At 42.8% G+C, this 21,694-nt stretch overlaps 1 protein-coding gene across 3 annotated transcripts; it reads right to left on the reverse strand.

Annotated features, from left to right (window-relative positions):
* Positions 1–10,774: 10,774 nt before the first annotated feature.
* On the reverse strand, positions 10,775–21,381 carry BTF3 (basic transcription factor 3). Of its 3 annotated transcripts, XM_039542866.1 has the most exons (6): positions 21,221–21,381; positions 20,681–20,749; positions 17,050–17,163; positions 16,650–16,851; positions 11,847–11,903; positions 10,775–11,079 (listed from the first exon to the last, which is right to left on the reverse strand). In XM_039542866.1, exons 2-6 carry the CDS (start codon positions 20,747–20,749, stop codon positions 11,033–11,035), a joined length of 489 nt encoding a protein of 162 aa, XP_039398800.1. In that variant the 5' UTR covers positions 21,221–21,381; the 3' UTR covers positions 10,775–11,032. The 3 variants fall into 3 exon arrangements, with proteins under 3 accessions (XP_039398800.1, XP_039398798.1, XP_039398799.1); XM_039542864.1 differs by lacking the exons at positions 10,775–11,079; positions 11,847–11,903 and adding an exon at positions 14,764–14,951; XM_039542865.1 differs by lacking the exons at positions 10,775–11,079; positions 11,847–11,903; positions 21,221–21,381 and adding exons at positions 14,764–14,951; positions 21,122–21,202.
* Between the last annotated feature and the right edge of the window lie 313 nt (positions 21,382–21,694).

Below are 21,694 nucleotides of genomic sequence, written 5' to 3' on the forward strand. Positions count from 1 at the left end.
AATGTTGGTTGAGTGGCCGGCATAGCTGAGGCCAAGCAATTTTAGAAACCAGTTTGACTGCAATGGAACTTAAAGTGGGGTTCTACTCTGAAAAAAGTACTGTAAAAATGGTACCTACTTTCTTCCTTTGTAAAAGCAACAAAGAATCCTGTGGCACCTTATAGACTAACAGACGTTCTGCAGCATGAGCTTTCGTGGGTGTATACCCACTTCTTCAGATGCAAGAAGTGGGTGTATTCACTTGCATCTGAAGAAGTGGGTATACACCCACGAAAGCTCATGCTGCAGAACGTCTGTTAGTCTATAAGGTGCCACAGGATTCTTTGTTGCTTTTACAGATCCAGACTAACACGGCTACCCCTCTGATACTTTCTTCCTTTGGGTATTCAGAGCCATATCTTAGCGGCTAAAATGAGTTTTCACTGCTTTTTACTCATGTTAGCCCTGCAGAGACAACACAGTTGACACAGAAGCTGGATTCTATTCTAGCTTGTGCAGGATCAACGTAATTTTTTATTAAGTTGCAGATAGTTTCACACAGGGATTATGACTGTAGGCATAATGTGACAGGATGGGTAAGCCAGGATGGGTAAGGAAAGGTGTCCCTAGCCTCTGTTTGTCAGAGGGTGGAGATGGATGGCAAGAGAGAGATCATTTGATCATTACCTGTTAGGTTCTCTCCCTCTGGGGCACTTGGCATTGGCCACTGTCGGTAGACAGGATACAGGGCTGGATGGACCTTTGGTCTGACCCAGTATGACCATTCTTATGTTCTTAACAATATGGCTTCATATATGTCGCTGAGGGACTGATTTTGCCTGCAGAACCTGTTTTACAGGTCCTAACGCATGAGAAGCAAAGACCGCAGCTTAACTCTTAGATCCCAATTGAGTCTTCAGGACTGACAGTTAAAATATCTTTTTACTTGTAAATGGAGCACAGTTGCTATGGAAATCACTAAGACACAAACATGGAACCTTGCACTGCCACTTGAAGGTCACTTTTCAGAGCAGATCTGACATTTAGACTATGTTTAAATGGAGTTGTAAAGCCAGTGTAAAAGAGGTCTTAGACAGTCTGCTCCTCCATTACTGACTGACTCTCTTGAAATAACAGGGCTCAAGCCTGGTGTGACCTAGCAGAGTTCCTACAGTCAGCACATTTCAATATTCTCATTGGCTTTTTTTTTTTTTAAACCACTGGATCAAACTGTACTGCAGTTTTGTTTCCTGTACGACCCAGAGGTTTCTTCTGCTTCAACTGCAGTGTCATGAGAGTGGTACACCCAATCACCCTTTGGGGGAGAGGTGGAGGGGCATTATGGTCCTGCAGCTTAGTTTGAACAACTGCCCCTAATTTCTGGGCCGTATGGCCCAATGTCTGGGGTCGACAAGGTAGCCTTCCTATGCTGGGCTTTCCTATGCAGCTCAATAGCCAGAGTCAATGGGGTTTCCCTCCCAAGTGGCACTGTGTGGCCTAATGGCCAGAGTCAATATGACTGCCCTCTCTGTCAGGGCGGTGTGACCTAATGGCCAGACTCCCTATAGTTGCCCTCCCAGTCAGGGCTGTGTGGCCTAATGGCCGAGGTCAATAGGGCTCCCTCTCTGTCAGGGCGGTGAGGCCTAGTGGCTGATGGGTTGGAGGGGTAGGCTGCCACCTCAAAGTGGGTGGTGGCCAGGGTCAGGGGACCCAGGCCCTCCCTTCTCCATTGGGTCCCAACCAAGGGCCCTGGCGGTGGCAGAGTTGCCCACCACCAGCTTGGCAGGGATCCTGCCAAAAAAATGCCACTCTAATCTCTGGTTCTACGACCCATTCCCCATTAAATTCCCATGGGTTATTTCTACCTGTTTCTCTGCAGCTTGTCATCTCGGGGTTCATGGTCTCTCCTCCCTCTGTGGCCTCAGAAGCCTTGGGGTCATGGGTCATCACCATCTGGCTGGCCTATGAATCCTGAAGTGTCGGCAGTCCTTCCACAGAAGCCTGCAGCGCACCTCCACTCCCTCTGGTAGTCAGCCTAGACTGAGCTAAGTTGCTCCCTTTTATATCCTGGTTCCAACTGGAGCATGCTCAGCACAGCCGAGGGAGCATGGCCTCCTTGGCCCACAGAGTAGGATGAACTCATGCTGAACACCCCATCACATTCAACAAGACAGAACTCTCAAATGTCTTTGAATACTTAACTTGGGAAACAATGAAATGAAACACACCAGTTCTGCATTTTAAATTAATAGCAATGTTAAAATATTAATCAAATATTTGTAACAGCTGTGAATACTTGCCATTTAAGCATGGAACCAGCAGGCAGTGCACAAAGAGTCACATGATGGTTGCAGAAGAAATGCATTACCCAGTGTGTTTGGAAAGAGGGTTCAGAGTGAGGCAGAGGTTGCCATTGTATGTCATCTGAGACCTTGTGCAGCATATCAAACCTCTGGCTGAGTGGGAATAACTGAGAAAGTGTAGCATAGGCATAATGTGGGTTATGATTGGATACCATAGGCCAATATAATCACCTTAGGTTGCTTTAAATTACTCCAGCCCATTTTGATCTTCAACTGGCCTAGGATCGGGGATGAGGGGGGCAAAAAGTTCCCTTAGAATTTACACTTTGCTCAGTGGAGGATAGAGCCTCTAATTTCTAAAACCTACATAATAATAATTGGCATAGAGACACAATGAATAATAATGATGGTGCTTATGCATCTCAATGCACTTTACAAACATAGCCTAAGATTTGTTCAGAATCATTAGTAAAGCAAAGGGCTTGGTTTGTAGTTTCAATGCCATAAAAGCATCATTAATCCCTGCAGAACAGAGGACTATTTATTAGGATGACTCTTGCCTTACCAAGCTATAACTTCAGTGTGGTGTATAGGTGACAGCAATAAACACTCCTGCTTTAAACATACTTCTCACAAGGGCATTGAATCTAGCAACAGGAAATGTAATATCATTATGTAAAATGTTTTCTTTCTGCTGGGCACCATCATTCCCTAATGGTGAGCCATTTATGAAAAGTAATTACAGAAGAAGAGTGACTATCATGGCAATAGAAAAGCCGAAAAGACCTGTTCTGCTCTGCTAAGTGCTTCAGCCTAGGGGCTCAAATAACTCACAATTTTAACCTATAAATTACTGCTTAAAATCAGATTTTAGTACACAAAAGAATCAGGGTAAATAAATAAGTCCTGTTCAGTATCACAGCTACAAAATTAACTCCTTCTTTTCAGTTTCTCTAAACCTATCCAGGTTTATTCACAAAGTAAGATCAATATTTTTCCACTGTATATACAGTATCACTCCGATTACATGGATAGAGAGTTTTCCTTTCAGTTCCTTCTCCATAGAAAGATTTCATTAGAACTTTCAAATCCCATTCTATGCTCTAAATGCCTGCTCTAATGCCCACTGACTTCAATGGGTGCTGGAGCAAGCCCTAAGTCAGGGGTGTAAAACAGGTGTTAAAAACAGTCTAGAAAAGTACACAATCCTGTTCCATGCATTTATGAAAACACAAGATGTGCCCAACATTTGCATCAATGAAAGGTCTTTAAATTACAATAATATTGCACTGGTTTTAAAAAGTCCTCTCTTCCCCTGATGAGTTTTTCTGTATAAGTGAATGATCTAGCATGGGATTACTGCAACACATATTGCAACCACATGCAATATCTTTAGCGACCATATTGTATTAAGGGTCTGAATGGTTTATGTATCACTGTGAGCCAGAGACTGTATGCAGCTCCAGGGGGGGAGGGTTGCCAAAGCTTTGCCAGGAACTAAGAACAGTGCAGGGTGTTGCAGAGAGGCAGCTCCCTGGCTCCTTCCCCAGCATACATTTCTGTCATCCATTTATCCATCCATCAGAATGTATACAGACCTCATCACTGTAGCAGTAGGTATTTGTGCACCTCATTTTAAAATCTCAGGATACCTCAAATCCTCAGTTGGGACAGATGCTTGGGTAGCTTTCCCTCCCTTTTTACTTTAATTTCCTCCTCTCCTCACCATAAGTGGAAAAGGAGCCCAGAACCCACAGTCCTTACTCAGGCAAAACTCCCTCTAGCTTTGGTGGGAGTTTTCCCTAGTAGAGTTCCAGACCAGGCCCATAATAATGGGAGTATTTGGTTTTAAATGACAAACACAAATTCACGAATCACCAAATGATGGTGGGCAATTGTGACATGCAGTGAATTTTTTTGTTAGTTTTGTTTAAACTATGCATAGACAACAGCCCCATTTACTAACGGTGCCTATACACACCACAATAAAATACAGTAGCACATCTACCCAAGAGAGAGCTTTATTATTGACCTGCAACATCCTTTATTACAAACCCCTCCCCCCCAATAGAAAACATTTCCAATCTAATTTATGTTGTTTCTTTGCTCACTGAACATGTAACTGGAAATCCTATTTTTTAAATCCACTATGCCTTTACTGTGTGAAAACATCTACAGCATAAGAAGCAATTTACCTAGAAATCCTACCCTTTTCTACTTTCATGCTAGATTAGAGGTCATGCTTCTATCTAGGAGATAGGTCCTTATTATCTGTTGTGACAAAGTCAGGCTGGATGGCTGCAGGAGGGTCTGGGAAAACAGGTATGTTAGCCCTAGAATGCTAAAGGCCTTTTTTCCTACAAGCTGTAAAGGGGTTACTTCAGGTCAATTAGGGACACCTGAGTCCAATTCAGGGCTACCTGAAACCTGTTAAAATCTCTCTCCCGGTGAGAGGGGACCCAAACTGCTGCAAGGCTGGTGGCAGCAGGGAGATAGGCTTCTCCAGTGTGAGAGACTGCACTACTGCCCATAGGGAAGACACCGAAACCCAATGCCTGTTTAGGGGAAGGACTGACACCCTGGGGCCAGTGACAGGACAACATCTGTCCCAGTGAGGGGGCCAGGGAAAGGCATTTCCTTTTTGTTTTGGTGCTTTATAGACTTGTTCCCCTTTGTTTGGCAGAGTAGCACTCCTCAGGCCTGCCCAGAAACCTACCAGGAAGGCGCCGAGAAAAACCCCAAAGAGGGAAGACAGAGACACTCCAGAGTGGGGGCTGATTGACCCCAGGCCCTGGCCCTGTCAGAGGAGGGAGCGTTAAGCCCGGAGAGGCAGAAGGGGTGCCCTTGCCACACAGTATAACAGTTGCTGCTAGCAGCCTAGGAATTCATTTTGGAATACCAGGGCAAGCATCAAGTAAGCAGTTTGTCTGTGAACTGTAACAGTTTGTAGATTACATGTGAAGCTATTGGAAAAAGCTATATTGAAATGTATCTAGAGAAGTATTGTGTGAGAGAAGAGGGAATTAGTAATTCCTTTGTATACAGCCTTGCTAAGACTTGTACTGTTAGGTATCTCCTTACTATAAAATAACACAGGATTCACTTATGACTGACTCAGAACAATTAAAGGGAAAAAAACCACAACTGAGGACAGGTACATCTGTTTTATGAAGCAACAGTAATCGCTGGATAGTTACAGTTGCAACTGAGTTGTCATTCTAAGCCCTGTTTTGAGCCTCTCTCAAAAATCCACAAAGTAACATAATAGCTTCAAAATTAGATGATTAGACCTAAGGTAGAGACTGAATTGTATTACAAAATTTGAAGAAAATTGGATAGGGTGTTTGTTCTTCATAACACCCTAAATACAGGGATGGCGCAAAGTTAAAGAAGTTTTGTAACAGTTTATGCCATTGTCACAAAAAAATCCCAAAAGAAAAATGCCCCACCAGAAAGCAGGAGAGAAATAAGTCTTAGTTCACTGAACTCCCCCAGTGATCTACTGCCCATAGCCAAAATGTCATTGATTAAAGTTTAATTTCAAAAAGGTTTTAACTTAGTAATATTGTTATGGAACATCAGTGCTTAGGGTAGGATGTAAAAAAAAAAAAGTGCTGGAGACCTAATTTTTTAATTTTAGAAAGTAACAAAAGCTAGTCCTTTTCCTTGCCGAGAAAGAGACCTACCTCATCAGACAACTCCAATTCTAGCAAGTCTTGTTGCGCGGTTGGGGGAGAGGAATTTTCCACCTGAAGTTCTTGAAGAGGGGCTGACTAGGACTCCCTTGTGGGTTGAGCCTATTGAACCTTTGCTTTATTAAGGCAACCCCACCTTTGCTCTATCACCACTGCCAGCATTGATTGCCCATTTGTCAAGATTTCCTACAACCACCTTCTTTCTTTTCCCCATAGCCTCTCTCTTTATGCATGGAAGGAGTTCCCTGTACAATACCACTACATTATCTTCCCTTAATATTTCACTTCAAAACCTGTGCATTTCTGCACATCTTTTTGTCAGAAATCGCAAGCAGAAATACTTTGACTGGCTTTTTTAAGAGTATTTCTAGTCCTGATGAAACCAGGTAGGACTAGCAATCTTGGAAGAAAGCGCTTCCTTGTAAGATCACCTCAACATCCAATAAAAGAGCTCTACTTATGCATGAAAGTGTTTGGATCTTCTCAAGTTGAAATTTGAGGTGTCACGGCAATAAGCCTGATCCAAAGCCATTTGAAATCTGTAGAAAAACTCCACTGACTTCAATGGACTTTGAATCAGATCCAACATGCATGCTGCAGTGGTCTCAGCACAGGGCTGGGATCTAGGAAGTCTTAAATACTGCCCCCTGGCTCTGCTACTAACTACCTCTGACCTTGGGCATGTCACCTAGCCTCTCTTTGCTGCAGTTTCCCCATCTGTAAAAAGGAGGTAATAGTCCTACCTTGCAAGGGGAACTGAGAGAATGAAGTAATTCGTAAAGCCCTTTGAAGATGAAAGTCATTGTATAAGAGTGGTAAATATCTCTAGTAAGAAGTTATATTTTAATTCTCATCTGAACAGGTAATTTACCTAGTAGGCTTCCACAACACTTGATATTTAAGTGCCCTAACAAGAAGGTCTGGCTTTCCGAACAATTTGAGATGCAAGGCTGCAGAGACTGTCCAGGTAAGGCCTTAAAGAAGCAAACTTCTGATGCTTGTTTTCCATAAATTCTTATATAACAGTCTCTTACCACACATGGATTGCAGAGTTAAAAATAGTCATTCAGCCAGCAGTTTACCTCAATCTGAACCACAACAGCAGCTGGAAATAGCGGCTTTGGCAGTGAAGGTGTGGAGAGGTGGCTCAGACAATAAGAATGTCCCTATTTGAGAGGAAGGGGAGTCACTCCAGTGATGGAGAGAGCCACAGTGGAAGGTTATATCTGGTCCAGGGATAGAGAAAAAACTGCCAGGGCAGGAGTAAACATTTTGGGACTGCTCAAAAAAGAGAAGGCAGCAGATAGGAGCCATTAGTGGCAGACTGAAGGGAGATAGCAGCATCAACAGAAAGTCAGAGAGGACCAAGGAATAGCAGCAGAAGAGGTTGAGACAGAAGGGCAAGAGGGTGTCTGGACATGGATCAGTTACTTGGGTCCATAGGCAATTTTTAAATTACAGGGCTATAAATTTTTTTCTCAAAGTCTTAGTGCCTTGAGTCCAGTTCTCAAGGTTTGTCAAAGCCCCTTGACAGAATGATAGCACCCAAATTCAAAGGTGCCTTGTATTTCCTAGGTGCCCTTGCTAAGTTTTAGTTAGATCTCAAATATAAAATACAAATCCACTTGTACTCTTTGATAAGCCAATTTCTTAAATAGCTATGTTTTGCAATCTCCACTCTTACGAAACGGATCAACAGCTTAGACACTAAATAAATTATATCCCCAAAATGATCTAAACATTTAAAATGATGAGAAACTAAGTAATAGGCAAAGGTGAAAAGATGTTAGATTAAATACTCAGTGCTATGGAGATAAAGGAAACTATTCCAGCTGAAGCATGAATCTATAGGATTTTCTATACACAAACTGTATTTAGGTAAGTAAAAGTTTTGTTTACCAAAGGTACAGAGTACCTACAACCTCCACTGAAACATTTGTTTAGGTTTTTAAGAATTGATTTTTGGGGTATCTAATGTTAGGCACAAGCTTGAAAATTTTGTCACTCATATTCAAGTGATCTCTCCTAATACCATTAGCAGAGTCACTGAAGCTAAAACTCCCATTTAAACTACTGACAAGGCAATCTCTGTGAGAGCCTTCTCAACTTTGGAGCTTATGGCCCCTGTTCCACAATAGCCTGAAATGTTTTGATCCTTAAAATATACTCCAAAGAGTAACTTTTGGAATAGCTATTTAGGGACATGCTGAGTTAGGTCTGTGCATCAGGTGGATTGAGAAGGTTCTTTCGAACAGCTGTGAAAGGGAAAGATTGTTTGGTAGTTTTGCTGACTTGCTGTTGTCCATCCGCAGGGCTCTGCAGCTGCTTTGGTTTTTATTATTGACTTTATTTTTTGATTGACAGCAGGACAGCTACAGCTTGGAATAGGTAGCAAGTTTAAAATAAACTAGATTAAAGCTCAAACTGTGACCCTAGAAACTGGTAAAGAATGAATGCCCTTTCAGCACTGAACTACTATACTAGAATCCAGGTGTTCTAAGGTTTAATTTGACATTTACAGGGAAGCTAGGTCAGTTTTAATGATTTGCGTAGGCCTTTGTTTTAAACAGAAATGTGAACATGTTTGCAGTTCTGCATTGTCAAAGCTGTTCAGAATATAGGTATGAAGTTTTCTTTGCTGACTGACTATACCTGGTGTTGTAATGGTTGCATTCAACATGGAACGGACTGGAGTGATGAAAGTACACGTTAATAAAAAAATCAGCTCATAACTTCCAGAAACTGGAAATACTTAGTGACAACCTCTAAATGTTTAGGACAATCAATCAACTTCAAGAGGTAGAGACAACAGAACATGGAATCAGACTGAGCACATACAGAAAAAAATTAGAATCTGCTAGTCAATTATGTTACCATGAACCACAACAAAAGTGTGCCCCCTCTCACCTTCTTAGGATCTACTGTAATCATGGTTTGATAGATATTTGGATAGTCCTCTAAATTAGTCAGACTATCTTAGGAAATGCAAGTATTTCTTAAGTGCTGCATGCCCTGAACTCCAGTAGACTCCAATAAGAGTATTAGATCTGCCCAGTTAATTTACAAAATGGAAACTTTTACAAGAAAGTTTCTGCCTAGTTCTATAGATGGGCAGAAATGTTGCTATTCTGAGATATTCAAGTAAAGTCTTGTGAAAATGGTTCTCCATTTGTACCTCTTGGAAGTCTCTGCTAAGGGACAGTTCTTCACCAGCATCCTATATCAAATCTTGATTTTGTGCAACACATTCCATCAACCATCTTTATGCCACTGCTCTTCTAAGTGCTTTGAGACATTACAGCAGTCCATTACTACTGAAATACCCCATATTTTACTATTGACAGAAACTAGATTAATTGAAGCATGGAAGTGTGACAGTACGGATATTCCAGTTTAATGCGATATAGTAAGTGTGCACTGTGAAACAGAATTCCTCCTCCATAAAGTAGGAAACTAAACTGCAACGATTACTGTTTGAATTCTTAGACCAGACACACCCAACTTCCACCCTGACTCAAATTGTGGCCGTTAAGAAATAGTGGAGAAACTTGTTAGAAGTTGCATAATAAAGTCATGGCATGACTTACATGGCTTGGCAAGTTACACGGAGCCCCATCCTTTCTTGGTTATGAGGAAACAAGACTGGTTTGCTACCAGTTTTCAAAGTGTCATATTTGGGATCACTGCTGAAGTGTGGTTTTAGTCAAAGTTACTCTAAACATGACATTGTACACGTAGTTTATTTTAGAAGAAATAATTGCCCTGTAGAAATCCACAAAAAGGAAAAAAAAATATTTTTAGCTGCCAGGCCTACATTCTCAACCTCAAAGACAAACTAAAGTTCTCTCTCATCCATCACCAGAAACAGGCTCTCCAATCCAAAGTCTGGCTTTCAACTCCACTCCCTTCAAGTATTAGCCCAAGTCAGACTAACTAAGTAAATATCCCTTTTTATATATGAGTATAATCCATTTTAGTCTTAGCCCATTACAACAAATGCTGCTCAAAGAAACACAAACTTGCCATCAAAGCAAGCAGAGGTGACCAGACAGTTAACAGTTCTGTTGTGTTTAAAATAAAAATAAAAATTAAAAACTCACTTTTCAGAGGACAGCCATTAGCTCTACTGAATCTTTCCCTTTCCCAAACTCCATAGTACAGCCTAGCTTCCCTACAGTAACTATAGTGCTTTAAGTGAAAATTGATATTGGGACAATTTTAGTGAGAAAAATAATTTTGCTATAATCCACTGGATTGGGTTTCTCTATTTATCTGTAATTTCTGAACACAAGATTTGACATTAATACCTAGTTTTCCCAAGTTATCTGCAACTCTTAGTTTTATTAGACCAATAATATGGATTTATCTGTCAATCTGAGCACCAAAGTAATACCAGAGGGTAGAAGAAATTTTGATCAAACTCCGTTGGGTCAAAAGAAAAAAAGTTCCTGAAACCCAACAGATATTGGTACTGGGCTACAACTATCAGGGGGCTTCCCTGCTTAATCATGAGCATTTCAAACTTATGACAATCAATTCTAGAACTAACACTTTAAGCAGCATTGTTCTGTGACATGGCAATTGGGAGATGTTTTGCAGGGAAGCAAGATCTTCTAGGAATACGATTATTCAACATTTAGGCCATATTATTTCCCAATTAAAAATATTTGCTTTTCTAATAAAAGCCACACTAAACAAGTTTTCAATTTTACATCTTTTATTATATGCCAAAATTCACTAAAGCCAGGTTTTTGCTTGTATACAAGTTACTCAGAAAATTAACTGTATAGGCAAAGATTGTTAGCAATTTGATTTTATACTAATTTTTAGGTTTGTTCAGTTCAACCAGGCTGCAAAGATTATTAATGTTGTGTACAAGCAATAACAGAAAAGAGCTGCAATGTTCAAGGAGTTTCCAAATATTACAGATTTTAGACCTCATCAGATCAGTAAACATAATACAAAAAAATTACAAATAAAAGCAGTCACAATATAAAATAGCAGCTCATGTAGCTTTTTTCAAGTTTTAATTTTATTCAGAAAGTGACATTTAGTTCAGTTTGCCTCATTCTTTGAAGCTTCATCAAAATTTTCAACAAGATCTAGAAAGAAAGAAAAGTACATGTTGAAACCAAAGCATCAGTACCTTTTTCACCTTACCAAATATATCGAGTCTAAGATTTTTATCTTAAAGTTGACTTTAAGTATTTTAATTATGAGATGTAAATGCTAAAGCTGTAACAACGATACAATTTCTACATAAAAATATAAATGCCACATAAGACACTGGTGTAGATGACCCACTAGTATCTTATGAATCCTGTCTTCAACAACCACCACCGCCAGATTGCACACTTAACTGTGCTATACCACACTTGTGTGGTGGGAAGTGGAGAGGGAAGAGAAGAAGAGGTTTCTTCTGTACCCTCATGATACATATTAGGCCAATTCCTTGATTCACACTATTGATAGCATGTATTATTTTTAGTTTACCAACATTAAAAACTGCAGATGCTATTATTTCTACAAAATGCCTAAAAGAGTGGATTAAGCCAGAGGCCCATCTAGTCTCATACCCTGACAGCAGCCAGTACCAGATACTTCAGAGGAAGGTGCAAAAAAATTTCATAGTTGTCCACCATGGAATAACTTGCCCATAGGGAAGTTTAACTATTAGTGGCTGACTAATTCCCTAACCATTTCTCCACCATGCCCCCCACCCCAAGTCTATTTCATGTGTGTGATGTTCTCATTGTTAAACACCTAATCTTTTTCTTTTTAATCCTACTGAATTCTTAGCCTCAATTCTGCATTATGTATGTACTTTGCGGGACAGTTTCATCAGTTTCTATTTTATGTTTGTTCTTACCTGGGACTTCATCATCATCGTCCTCTCCAGTAGCAAGTGGTGCTTTTCCATCCACAGCTGTAACCACAAATAATGTAATGTCCATTTTAAATGCCAAGCTTATTTGTAAAAATCTCAATTTACAAAATAATTTTTTTGGAATAAAGCCAAAACGGAAGTTTGATGTTAACTTGAAATACATTTTCAGCAGGGTAAGTGTCTGTGATGCAAGTTTATTACATAATTGTGAAATAAGACCCAGCTAGGAGTATTATTTTTTTTTGGTTTCAGAGTAACAGCCGTGTTAGTCTGTATCCGCAAAAAGAACAGGAGTACTTGTGGCACCTTAGAGACTAACCAATTTATTTCAGCATGAGCTTTCATGAGCTACAGCTCACTTCTTTGGTGCAAATTTGTAGCTCACAAAAGCTCATGCTGAAATAAATTGGTTAGTCTCTAAGGTGCCACAAGTACCCCTGTTCTTTTTTTTTGGCTATTTCATTATGTCTCATCAGAAGACACCCAGCACATTAGTAAAAATAGTTGTATCATGTGTCCTGTTTCCTTGGTCAACTTCTTACAGCAATGTACACTTATTTCAATCAACACTGCAAATTAAGTGCCTTGCATGAATAATCATTTTCATCTGCAAATGCAAAAGCTGGGATTTTACTCAGATTAAAACAGCATCTTGATCTATTGATAATTCATTTGTTCTCTGTCTATCCCAGACACTAAACCAGGGGTCGGCAACCTACAGCACACGTGCCAAAGGTGGCACGTGAGCCGATTTTTGATGGCATGCAGTGACAGGCTGAGTGGCTCAGCCAACCACTGCTCTGGGGTTCTGGATGCTGCCGCATTGCCAGCTGGGGTCCTGGCCGCCGGCCCCACTCAGCACCCGCTGCTGGCCTGGGGACCCCCAGGGAACCCCAGTCTGGCAGCGGGCTGAGCAGGCCGGCAGCTGAGACCCAGGCTGGCAGGAGCCGGCAGCCAGAACCCCAGAGTGGTGGCGGGCTGAGCTGCTCAGCCCGCTGCCAGCCTGGGGTTCCATTCACTCAGCCACTGGCGGGTTGAGTGGCTCAGTCCGCTGCCAGTCTGGGGGTGCCGGCAGCACTCAGCGGGGTGCCGGTCTGGGGTTCCAGCTGCCGGTCCCGCTCAGCTTCCTGCTGGCCTGGGGGAGCAGAACCCCAGGCTGGTAGCGGGGGCCAGCATCTGGGATCCCGGCTGGCAGGAGCTGGCGGACAGAACCCCAGACCAGCTCCTGCCAGCCAGGATCCTGGACGCCGGCCCCCCTCAGCCCTCTACCAGCCTGAGGTTGTACTCCCCCAGGCCAGCAGGAGGCTGGAATGGAACCCCAGATCAGCAGCAGGCTGAGCGGGGCGGGTGGCTGGAACCCCAGACAAGGATCACACTGAACTGATAAGATCTGCATTTTAATTTTATTTTAAATGAAGCTTCTTAAATATTTTTAAAGCCTTGTTTACTTTAAACACAACAACAGTTTATTTATAAAATATAGACAGAGAGACCTTCTACAAATTACAGTGAACTTGGCACACCACTTCTGAAAGGTTGCCGACCCCTGCTCTGAACAATAAGCTACAGCATGCTTAATTGTGCTTATCCTGGAGATTATAAAAGAAGTGAGTGTGTTTACCAGAAATTTGAGTTGGGAAGACTGAACACCATCACCCCACCAATCAATCCTTCCCATTAAAAGTCTGGGAACAGTGTGATGACTTTGCAGCAGATCTCTGAAATCACTAAATCCTGGCTCTGGGGACCAAAAGGGTAGGTAGGAAGTAAATTTAAGCCCGTGCCTCCCAACCAAGAGCATCCTGCACCACATTTAAACCGGAAAGGAGGTTGTTCACTCAAGTACTCCACCACAAGATGAGAGAGGGAAAACCCATTTTGGGCTTGATAGGTCAAAAAAATCAATCTTAAATCAGTATTAAAAGCAGGCTACTAAGGAGTCAAACTTTGTAGCTTACATCTGAGCTTATTCACACACAGAAGGGCTCCTTACATCCATCCATTCCCAATCACAAGCTCCCTCTATACCACACTCCCCCACCCCATTATTTTTTAGGGAGTCCCTGCAACTCACCCTAATCTCCCCCCTTGCTCGGGTCTCTGTGCCCCCTAGTACCCACCCCCCTCATCCCACACCAGAGTCCCACATTCTGGCAGTTCTATGTGCCCCTTGTTCACTCTCCCCATTCTCCCCCTTTGGCAGAGGTTCTGTGTACCCCCCATTCCACTACCCCATTCTAGGATCCCCCATTCTCCTTCCCATGGCAGGGACTCTGTGCACACTTCTATTTCTCCCTTCCCCACCTCCACTTATTCCAGCATCCCCAATTCTGCCCCCTTCCCCTCCACATACCAAGTCCCCCATTCTTTGCCCCATGGCTGGTGCTGTGTGTATGCCTCCATTCCCCTTTGCCCCCACCATTCTTCTGTCTGGGACAGAAGTCATTCAGAGTGTCAGCATGTTAAACTCTATTGGGAGGATAACAGGAGATGAGATACACTTTAGCTGGAAAGCGTTAAAGGGTTCCGCCAACCAGTCTGATCTATAGCCAATTGCAGAGGTACTCAAGGTTGTGGCTGTGCTAAAGAGCTTCACACACGTGTCCCCCATTTTCCCCCAAATCAATAAGGTTCTGGCCAGTGATGTCTAGCACATTCCCTGAAATTACTGATCAGATGCAGCACTCAAAAGCTGGCATTCTACAGAGACTCCAAGTGTAAGGCCTCCACAAGCTTAGCCAATAAACTGGAGGAAATCAGCTATTTCAGGCAATTATAAATTGAGTAGTTTTAATAAAACAGCATGGGCAAGTCACTTTTCAACAATTACAGATTCCCAAATCCAATAAGCAATATTGCATGGTGGATTTAAGCAACTGTTTATCAATTCAAAGTTGAAGAGTGTTTTACTGACTCAAAGTAACATTTTAAACTTTTTAATATTAGACCTTCGAAGTTTTGGTGTATCCAAGATTAGCACTTGGTCATATAAAAGAGAGTCAAAGTCCATTATGGTGTCACGGGGTCCTTTTATTTTTGAGGATTTAGGCGTTCCAAGGAATCTTGCTACCACTGTCCTGAGGAAATCTAAAAGGATGACAGGAGGAAGGGAGGGATCTGAACTCCTGGTGAGATAGGAACAGGTTGCCCAGCTGCTGAAGATGTTCTGCAGATTCCTCTGGGCCATAGGAAAGCATAAAGAACCTTCTAGTCTATCAGAGGGGATCGAGCAACCTCCTCATCCACATCTGAATTAACAGCAGAAAACAGGAGACCCACCACCCTCCCCCATCCATAGAATAGACAACTACGCCTCCCCTACCCAGAAAAGGGCCGTGCTGGAGGAGACTCAGTATGTCTACACTGCAATTAGACACTCGTGGCTAGCCTATGCCAGCTGACCCAGGTTCGCAGGGCTTGGGCTAAGGGACTGTTTAACTGCAGTGTAGACATTCAGTTTCAGGCTGCAGCCTGAGCTCTAGGACCGACCCTCCCGCCTCGCAGGGTCCCAGAGTCTGGATTCCAGACAGAGTACCTACACTGCAATTAAATAGCCCCTTAATCTAAACCCCTTAGCCCAAGTCAGTTGACATGGGCCAGACACAGGTTTTTAATTGCAGTGTACACAACACCTAAGCCATTCACTAACTGACCGCAGATATAAAAGCAGCAGGCGGGACCAGAGGACTGTCCAAGCAACATTTCTCCACCCCCGAAAAAACAAATGCCTTAGAGTCTGAGGGGGGTGCATTGAAACAGGGAAAGCTGCAGCCAGGCTCACTATTGCTGGAAACTGGCTATCATCCCAACTGCTCGCAAAGGCCTCATCCTCTGAAGGAGAGGGGATAAGCTTGAGCAAACAGTTTGTGATTCCTCTCCCAGGTATTTAAAAAATTTAACCTGGAAGAGAAGGGCAAGACCAGGAAGCCCCCATCCACAGGCAGTGAGATGCCCAGTGACAGTTAAACTAGCCACATTCCACCAATTCCCTCTCCTCCAAACCCTGCTCTGTAGCAGCAGCACCTTTCTGGGCGGAGGGGACCCACCCTCGTTTCTACTTACCTCCTCTTTACAATTCAGGCATATGGCATTGATGGTACCTATCTCAGCCCCTACCTGTGGTAATCCAAGACTGCACGGTGATGATTGCTTCTGCTGCTGGTGGGAGCTGTCTTGCTCCCCTCTTCTCATTTACCTAGGAATTTGGAGGTGGAAGCCTTGATACTCTCTCTCCCCCATACCAACTCTAGGAACTCCCTGATACTGCTTCATTGCCTCCTGGCTACTGAAACATTTCGCCAGGCAGACCTACCTTTGCTAAACCAGACGGGGAGCATGACCATAGTGCCTCTAAATCCCCTCCTGAAATTCTGTGCAAGTGAACACAGCCAGTTCAAGAGGAAAAACAGCCCAGGCTACTTTTAAAAAAGATAAATGTAAATTAATACATTTTCCAGATAAAAATGTGCTAACCTATTTTACAGATGTGTGCTCAAATTAAGCAAGCTGACCTAGAGGAGTAAAATAACCATTAATTACTTTGCTTCCAATTTCTTGAATTTGGAAAACTACATGCAGGTTAAGGGATATGTGCCAGTCTCTTTTATTTTACTATATCATGTTGGAAAATGATGTGCAAACAGGATCTGAGAATTAAATTTCTCTTTTGATTACATTTATTAGCTTATGGGTGGAACACTGAATTTTTACGCCTGAAGTTCACTGCTGTGATACAAAAAAAACTGTATAAATCTGCTGAAAAAGTATGTTGAGGTTACTACTTACGTTGCTTGGGTAGAGCTTCTGCCAATCTCCTCAAGCTAGTCAGACTGTCAGCTCCAAGCTGGTTTAAGATGCTGGGAAGCATTTCCGTCAGCTGCTTTGTCTCAGCATGGCCTGTGATAGTGAAAGTGTTAGCAGCCAGAGATGCCTGAACTTTAGGGTTATTGAAGTGGATGACTGTTCCCTGGTTGGTAAACATGTTTACCTGCAAGAAAAAGTAAAATCATATAAAGACAGTCAAATTTTGGACTACAATTTAATGTCAATAGAAAACTTGAACAACTAAGCATTGTTCAAGCTCAAGGCTTACTTGCAACATTTCTAACAGTTCAAGAGGGTACTCAGAAGTAGATATAACAAACTTCACAAAACTAATTAAAAATTAATTAAATAAAGCAGTTACCTCTTCAATACCAGAGATGTTGTTGACTCCCAGTTTCTTTAAGGAGAACTGAAGTTTCTTGTCATCTGCTGTAGCTGTTCTGTGGACAACCTTCTTCTTTCTGCGAGCAGTTCCCTTTGTGGAAAGAACATATGTTTTACCTTTATACTACAGCAGTTCTCAAATTAAAGTACTCTTATTTCACACATCACTCACAGGGGATGATGATAGTATAAATGTCAAGAAGGAAGAACTGGTAAATTTGACAACAAACATCCCATCTTAGCACACTTTAAAGATTTGCCACATATACTTTATGGAAAGTCTATCAAATCCTCTTTCCAAGAGAACCATTTCTAGAAAGGAGAATGGAAACCTTTCTAGGTTTCTTAAATTATATCCAAATTCTTATATTTTTATAAACTTGAAATTAAAGGAAACAAGTACAAGAATGATTTCCTCAAGTTATCACAAATCAATGACTATTCAAAAAGAAATGAGAAAAATTATACAGAATCCCAAGAATAAGAAGACATGCTACAGCACTAAATAGGAATGTGTCACTCAAACACAGAGAAACTTTGCCCCAAGCAGATGATACTTATGTCTGACAGATTGGGATCGGTCTTTTCTGACTTGGCAACTCATATTTTGCACATCAATAAAGGTCCTATTGAACTGAATTCTAGGTCATACCCATTTACAAAGCAGATGAGATGAGTTCTCCCCTTGCTGAGGGCCAACTCCCCCCAACCAAAGAGCCCTAGATTTGTGATTTGGTGCAGTTATTTGGCAGGGAAGACTGCTCTTCTCCATGTCAAAGATCAGCATTGCCACTTAATGTTTCTATTACAGTCACAAGAAATTGGCATCCCCTGAACTAAAGAGCGCAAAACTGATGGCTCTATTAACCTCATTCCTTTTCTTTCCCGAGTCTGCTGTCCCAAACTCTGCTGGTTCTGCTTCAGGCCAGCCAGGTCTTAGCAATAAGAAATGGTTGCACATCCATTTAGACATAATTCTCTCAGCAAGAGTACCGATCAGTGAATTGATGTAAAGGAAAAAATGTGGGTGGACATTATAGGCTTTAATCCAGTCGAAGCAAAAAGCCCAGCCCTTTTGAAAGTTGTGTGTGGAGAAAGGCCCCCCAGGATGGGTAGGCTAGTATAGGAAGACCAAAAGTAGCCCCAGTTAAGGTGAAATTCTACCATCAAATTGGAAAGGAATCTCAGCCTGAAACTCTGCCTGCCTAGAGTCTGAACTCAGCTCACTCAGCAATTTGAAAGTCACTACAACCAGAACAGTGACCTTTCATGTAAGGAGTGATCCAAAAGGAGCTTTTTATCAGCTTGTCACGACTACATTAATATTTCAGAACAAAGGGCTTTTTAATAGGTCTAAAAAGTCATGCCTTGCAGGAATCTGACAAAAAAAGGTTTTTTTGGCAGGTGCCTGCAGAGACACCTGCCAATTCACAATAGGGCAAGATAGGTGTCAAATGCATTTGTACTGATTTAAGTCTTTATGCTGGAGTTGTCTGCTAGCTGAATCTCATAGTTAATTTCCATTAAGTGGATAGCAGCTGCTTTCATCTTTACAGAATTGAAGCCTGTAAAGATTACAGGTCTCTGACACATAATCCACCGTGATCCTGCTGAGACGTGCACAATTCCTGGGGTTCCACCTATGTATTAAAGATGAGTGGCTGCTGCAGACTATGTTTGGAATACTGCGAAATACATCTGGCCAACCCTGCCCTAAAATTAAAAAAAATTTGAAGTGTCCTTGCTAAATGGCAACGACTATATCTTAAGCAAAAACGGCAAGTAATAATAGTATCGTCAAGTGGCATTATAATTCTGAAACTCCACCCAAATGAATTGAAAGAAATTTTGCTAAAGCTAGATATGGAGCTGACAAAGAAGTCTTACAAAACAGCCTTGAAAATTTTCTAGAGTAGGCACATTCTATTCTTTGCATGATTAGCAAACCTAAGTTTTCCCCATGAGTAAAATAGTACTTATACCAAGTGAGTGGAGGAGCAGGCTATTGCAATGCTGCAATAGAGTACTTCTGACAGCATTAGACACCATCAAATCCAGTCTATTTTTAAAATAGCATATTCAGGTACTACCTCTGCCCCAATTCTCCCAGGCCGATTTGAAACTGAACTATAGCATCTCTAGCATATTAAACTCCACTGTTTTCTGTTACAGTCACAAAGCAGCTAGTATGCCTACAAATGTACCCAGTTTTGACACTTAACACTACAATGAGCAAGTTGTGCACACCTAGTTTGCTCCAGATTACATGTACGTGACTAGAATAAAAATGTTTATAGTCAGCACTGCCATATCAAGTTTATCTAGACTAGGTATGTAACCAGACAAGCCTCATTAACAAGACACTTCAATTTGTGGCTGAAAGCATTTCTGTGTTCTTTATAAACCAGATTTATGTAATGACTATGCTACTTAAATGCTTTCATGCAGAAAAATCCTGTTTAGTTCACTATAATCTGTATTTATAGAGATCGCAATCTGCATTTGTTATTTCTTGGTTCTGCAGCAATTTTATACCCCCCTTCCTTCAAAACAAAGGCAAGACAAAGTTTGCCTTTAAAGAAAACTACAGATCTATTCCCTCAAGGGTGGGTATAGCAGACAGCCATCAATAGGTTCCCTCCACCTCTTCTAATTTTCACACTACATGTGTGAAACAACTCCACATCTCAGCAAAGATAATATGCAGTAGTTTTTTCCTGAAAAATTCCCTTAACATTACTGAAATGATTTAAAATAAGCCTAGCTTAAGTAGTTAACAGCTGTAGATGTAAAATTACATAAAGGCCTATTTCAAAGACTAATTGAAAGGTTTTCATCCAGCCAACACAATAATTGAGAAAATGTTTCCCCTGCAAGAATTGATGACATCACTAACATCTAAACAAGGCACTAGTTCTGGTACTAGTGATATCAGTTCTTGCAGGAAGACACAGAACCTTTAGTCCCTCTTTACAAACAAAGGACTGACTGGTTTTAAAAGACAAATAATTTTGTGTCTACAGATTTGTTAATGATTTGGATCTTGTTTTAAAGACATGGAACTGATACTTCAGGAAGTAGCTTACCTATTCAATACAATGATACCCGACAAATGCAGAAAAACCTAGTCAGTCTGAAAACTAGAACATACATATGGGCAATTAATCTTGTTGGGTAAGAAATATGGTATCCAGTTTCATAAATGTAATTTTGGTTTCTTTTTATGAAAACCCCTATGCTTAAACTGAATGTATATTTTGCTTTTGAAAATCCAAAGGTTTCCCAATTTAAGTTATGAACCACACATTTAATGAGAGACTCGATCAGCCTTACTTTTGCCAGATTTCACTGGAAAATCAATTAGAAGAATTTCCATTTATTTTTACTACTGACCTAGAAGAACATAAATACACAGGTAATATGTAGCCATAAGGAAAGTATGTTGGATTTGATAGTAATATGTTTTTCCCCAGTCTCTTGGGTAATAGAAACAGTACATTGGTTAGATCATATCCATACCTCGCCAAGATAAAACAGTAAGTGTAGATAGATTTAAAGTTTCACGTACGCTACTTTGTGCCCATCTGCATGGCGGAGCTGTGCCTTACCTTTCCCCCAATGCGCACTTGAGCCTGGAGTTTGGCTAGTTTTTCTTGATTCATGATTGTTTCTTTCATCTAAAAAGGAAGGGCAGTAACGACACTATGGACACGGCTCTGCTCGCTGGGGAGATCAGCCCCGCGGCGGGCAGCGCCTACAACGCAGCGCAGGCCCCGGCCATCTCCGGAACGAGGGGAAGCCTCCCTTGCCCCCCACCCCACGCTCCGTACCGGGACGGCCAGTCAGGGGCAAGGCCGCTCGGCAGACACCAGCCATATCCCGGGGACAGGATGGGGAAGCAGGAGGCGAAACCAGGGAGCGGAGGCAGGGGCTCGAGGCCTCTCGCTGGGGCGGGGGGGGGGGGGTAACTCCCTTCCCCAGCAGCAGGGCCGCGCCCCCGCCGCGGCTTATCGCTCCCCGACTGCAGGGCCCCGCGCGGCCTAACCCACCAGTGTCTCCCCCGACTCGCAGGCCCGAGCCCGGCAGCGCTGCGCCAGGGAACCTCCCCGCGACCCCGCTCCCCGAGCCAGCCCCGGGCCCCTTTGTACCTTCCCGGGCGGAAGCGGCTCTGTCCCGGCAGAGGACAGGGCGGGGAGCGCGGAACTGAGCGCACACACGCGGAGGGGCGCAAGATGGTGGCCGGAAGGAAGGAAGGAAGGAGCTGGGGGCGGGCGGGCGACGCGACGCGACGCGCCGACGACACCCAACGTCCGGCGCGCGCGCTCCTCCTACCTCAGCCCAGGAACTCGGCGCGCGCTCCCCGCGTGACGCCGCTGGGGTGAGCCCAGCCAACGCGGGGCCGTCACACAGGTGGGTCGGATCGGATGGGAGCCTGGGGCCCGAGAGCGCCCCCCTCACAGCCCCAGAGATGGCGCGGGCTGCTGGACCGAAACCCTTTCTCGGCTGGGCACCTTTGTCAGGCGCCTGCCTGCAGCAACCGCGGCACGAAACCAGGTCGCCGCCGTTGGTCTGTGTTTTGCCTTCCTAGCTGCTGCAATCGGGATTGCAGCAGAATTGCAGCT

Source organism: Mauremys reevesii, linkage group 6 (assembly GCF_016161935.1).
Source record: "Mauremys reevesii isolate NIE-2019 linkage group 6, ASM1616193v1, whole genome shotgun sequence".
NCBI classification, from domain to species: Eukaryota; Metazoa; Chordata; order Testudines; family Geoemydidae; genus Mauremys; species Mauremys reevesii.

What these genes read in the sequence shown, in the direction of transcription:
- BTF3 (XM_039542864.1), bottom strand. Translation starts at nt 20,749, where the DNA reads ATGAAAGAAACAATCATGAATCAAGAAAAACTAGCCAAACTCCAGGCT. An exon ending in ACATCTCTGGTATTGAAGAG is followed by an intron (nt 16,852 to 17,049) that starts GTAACTGCTTTA and finishes TTTTTCTTGCAG; the next exon opens with GTAAACATGTTTACCAACCA. An exon ending in AGAAGCTCTACCCAAGCAAC is followed by an intron (nt 14,952 to 16,649) that starts GTAAGTAGTAAC and finishes TCATCCTTTTAG; the next exon opens with ATTTCCTCAGGACAGTGGTA.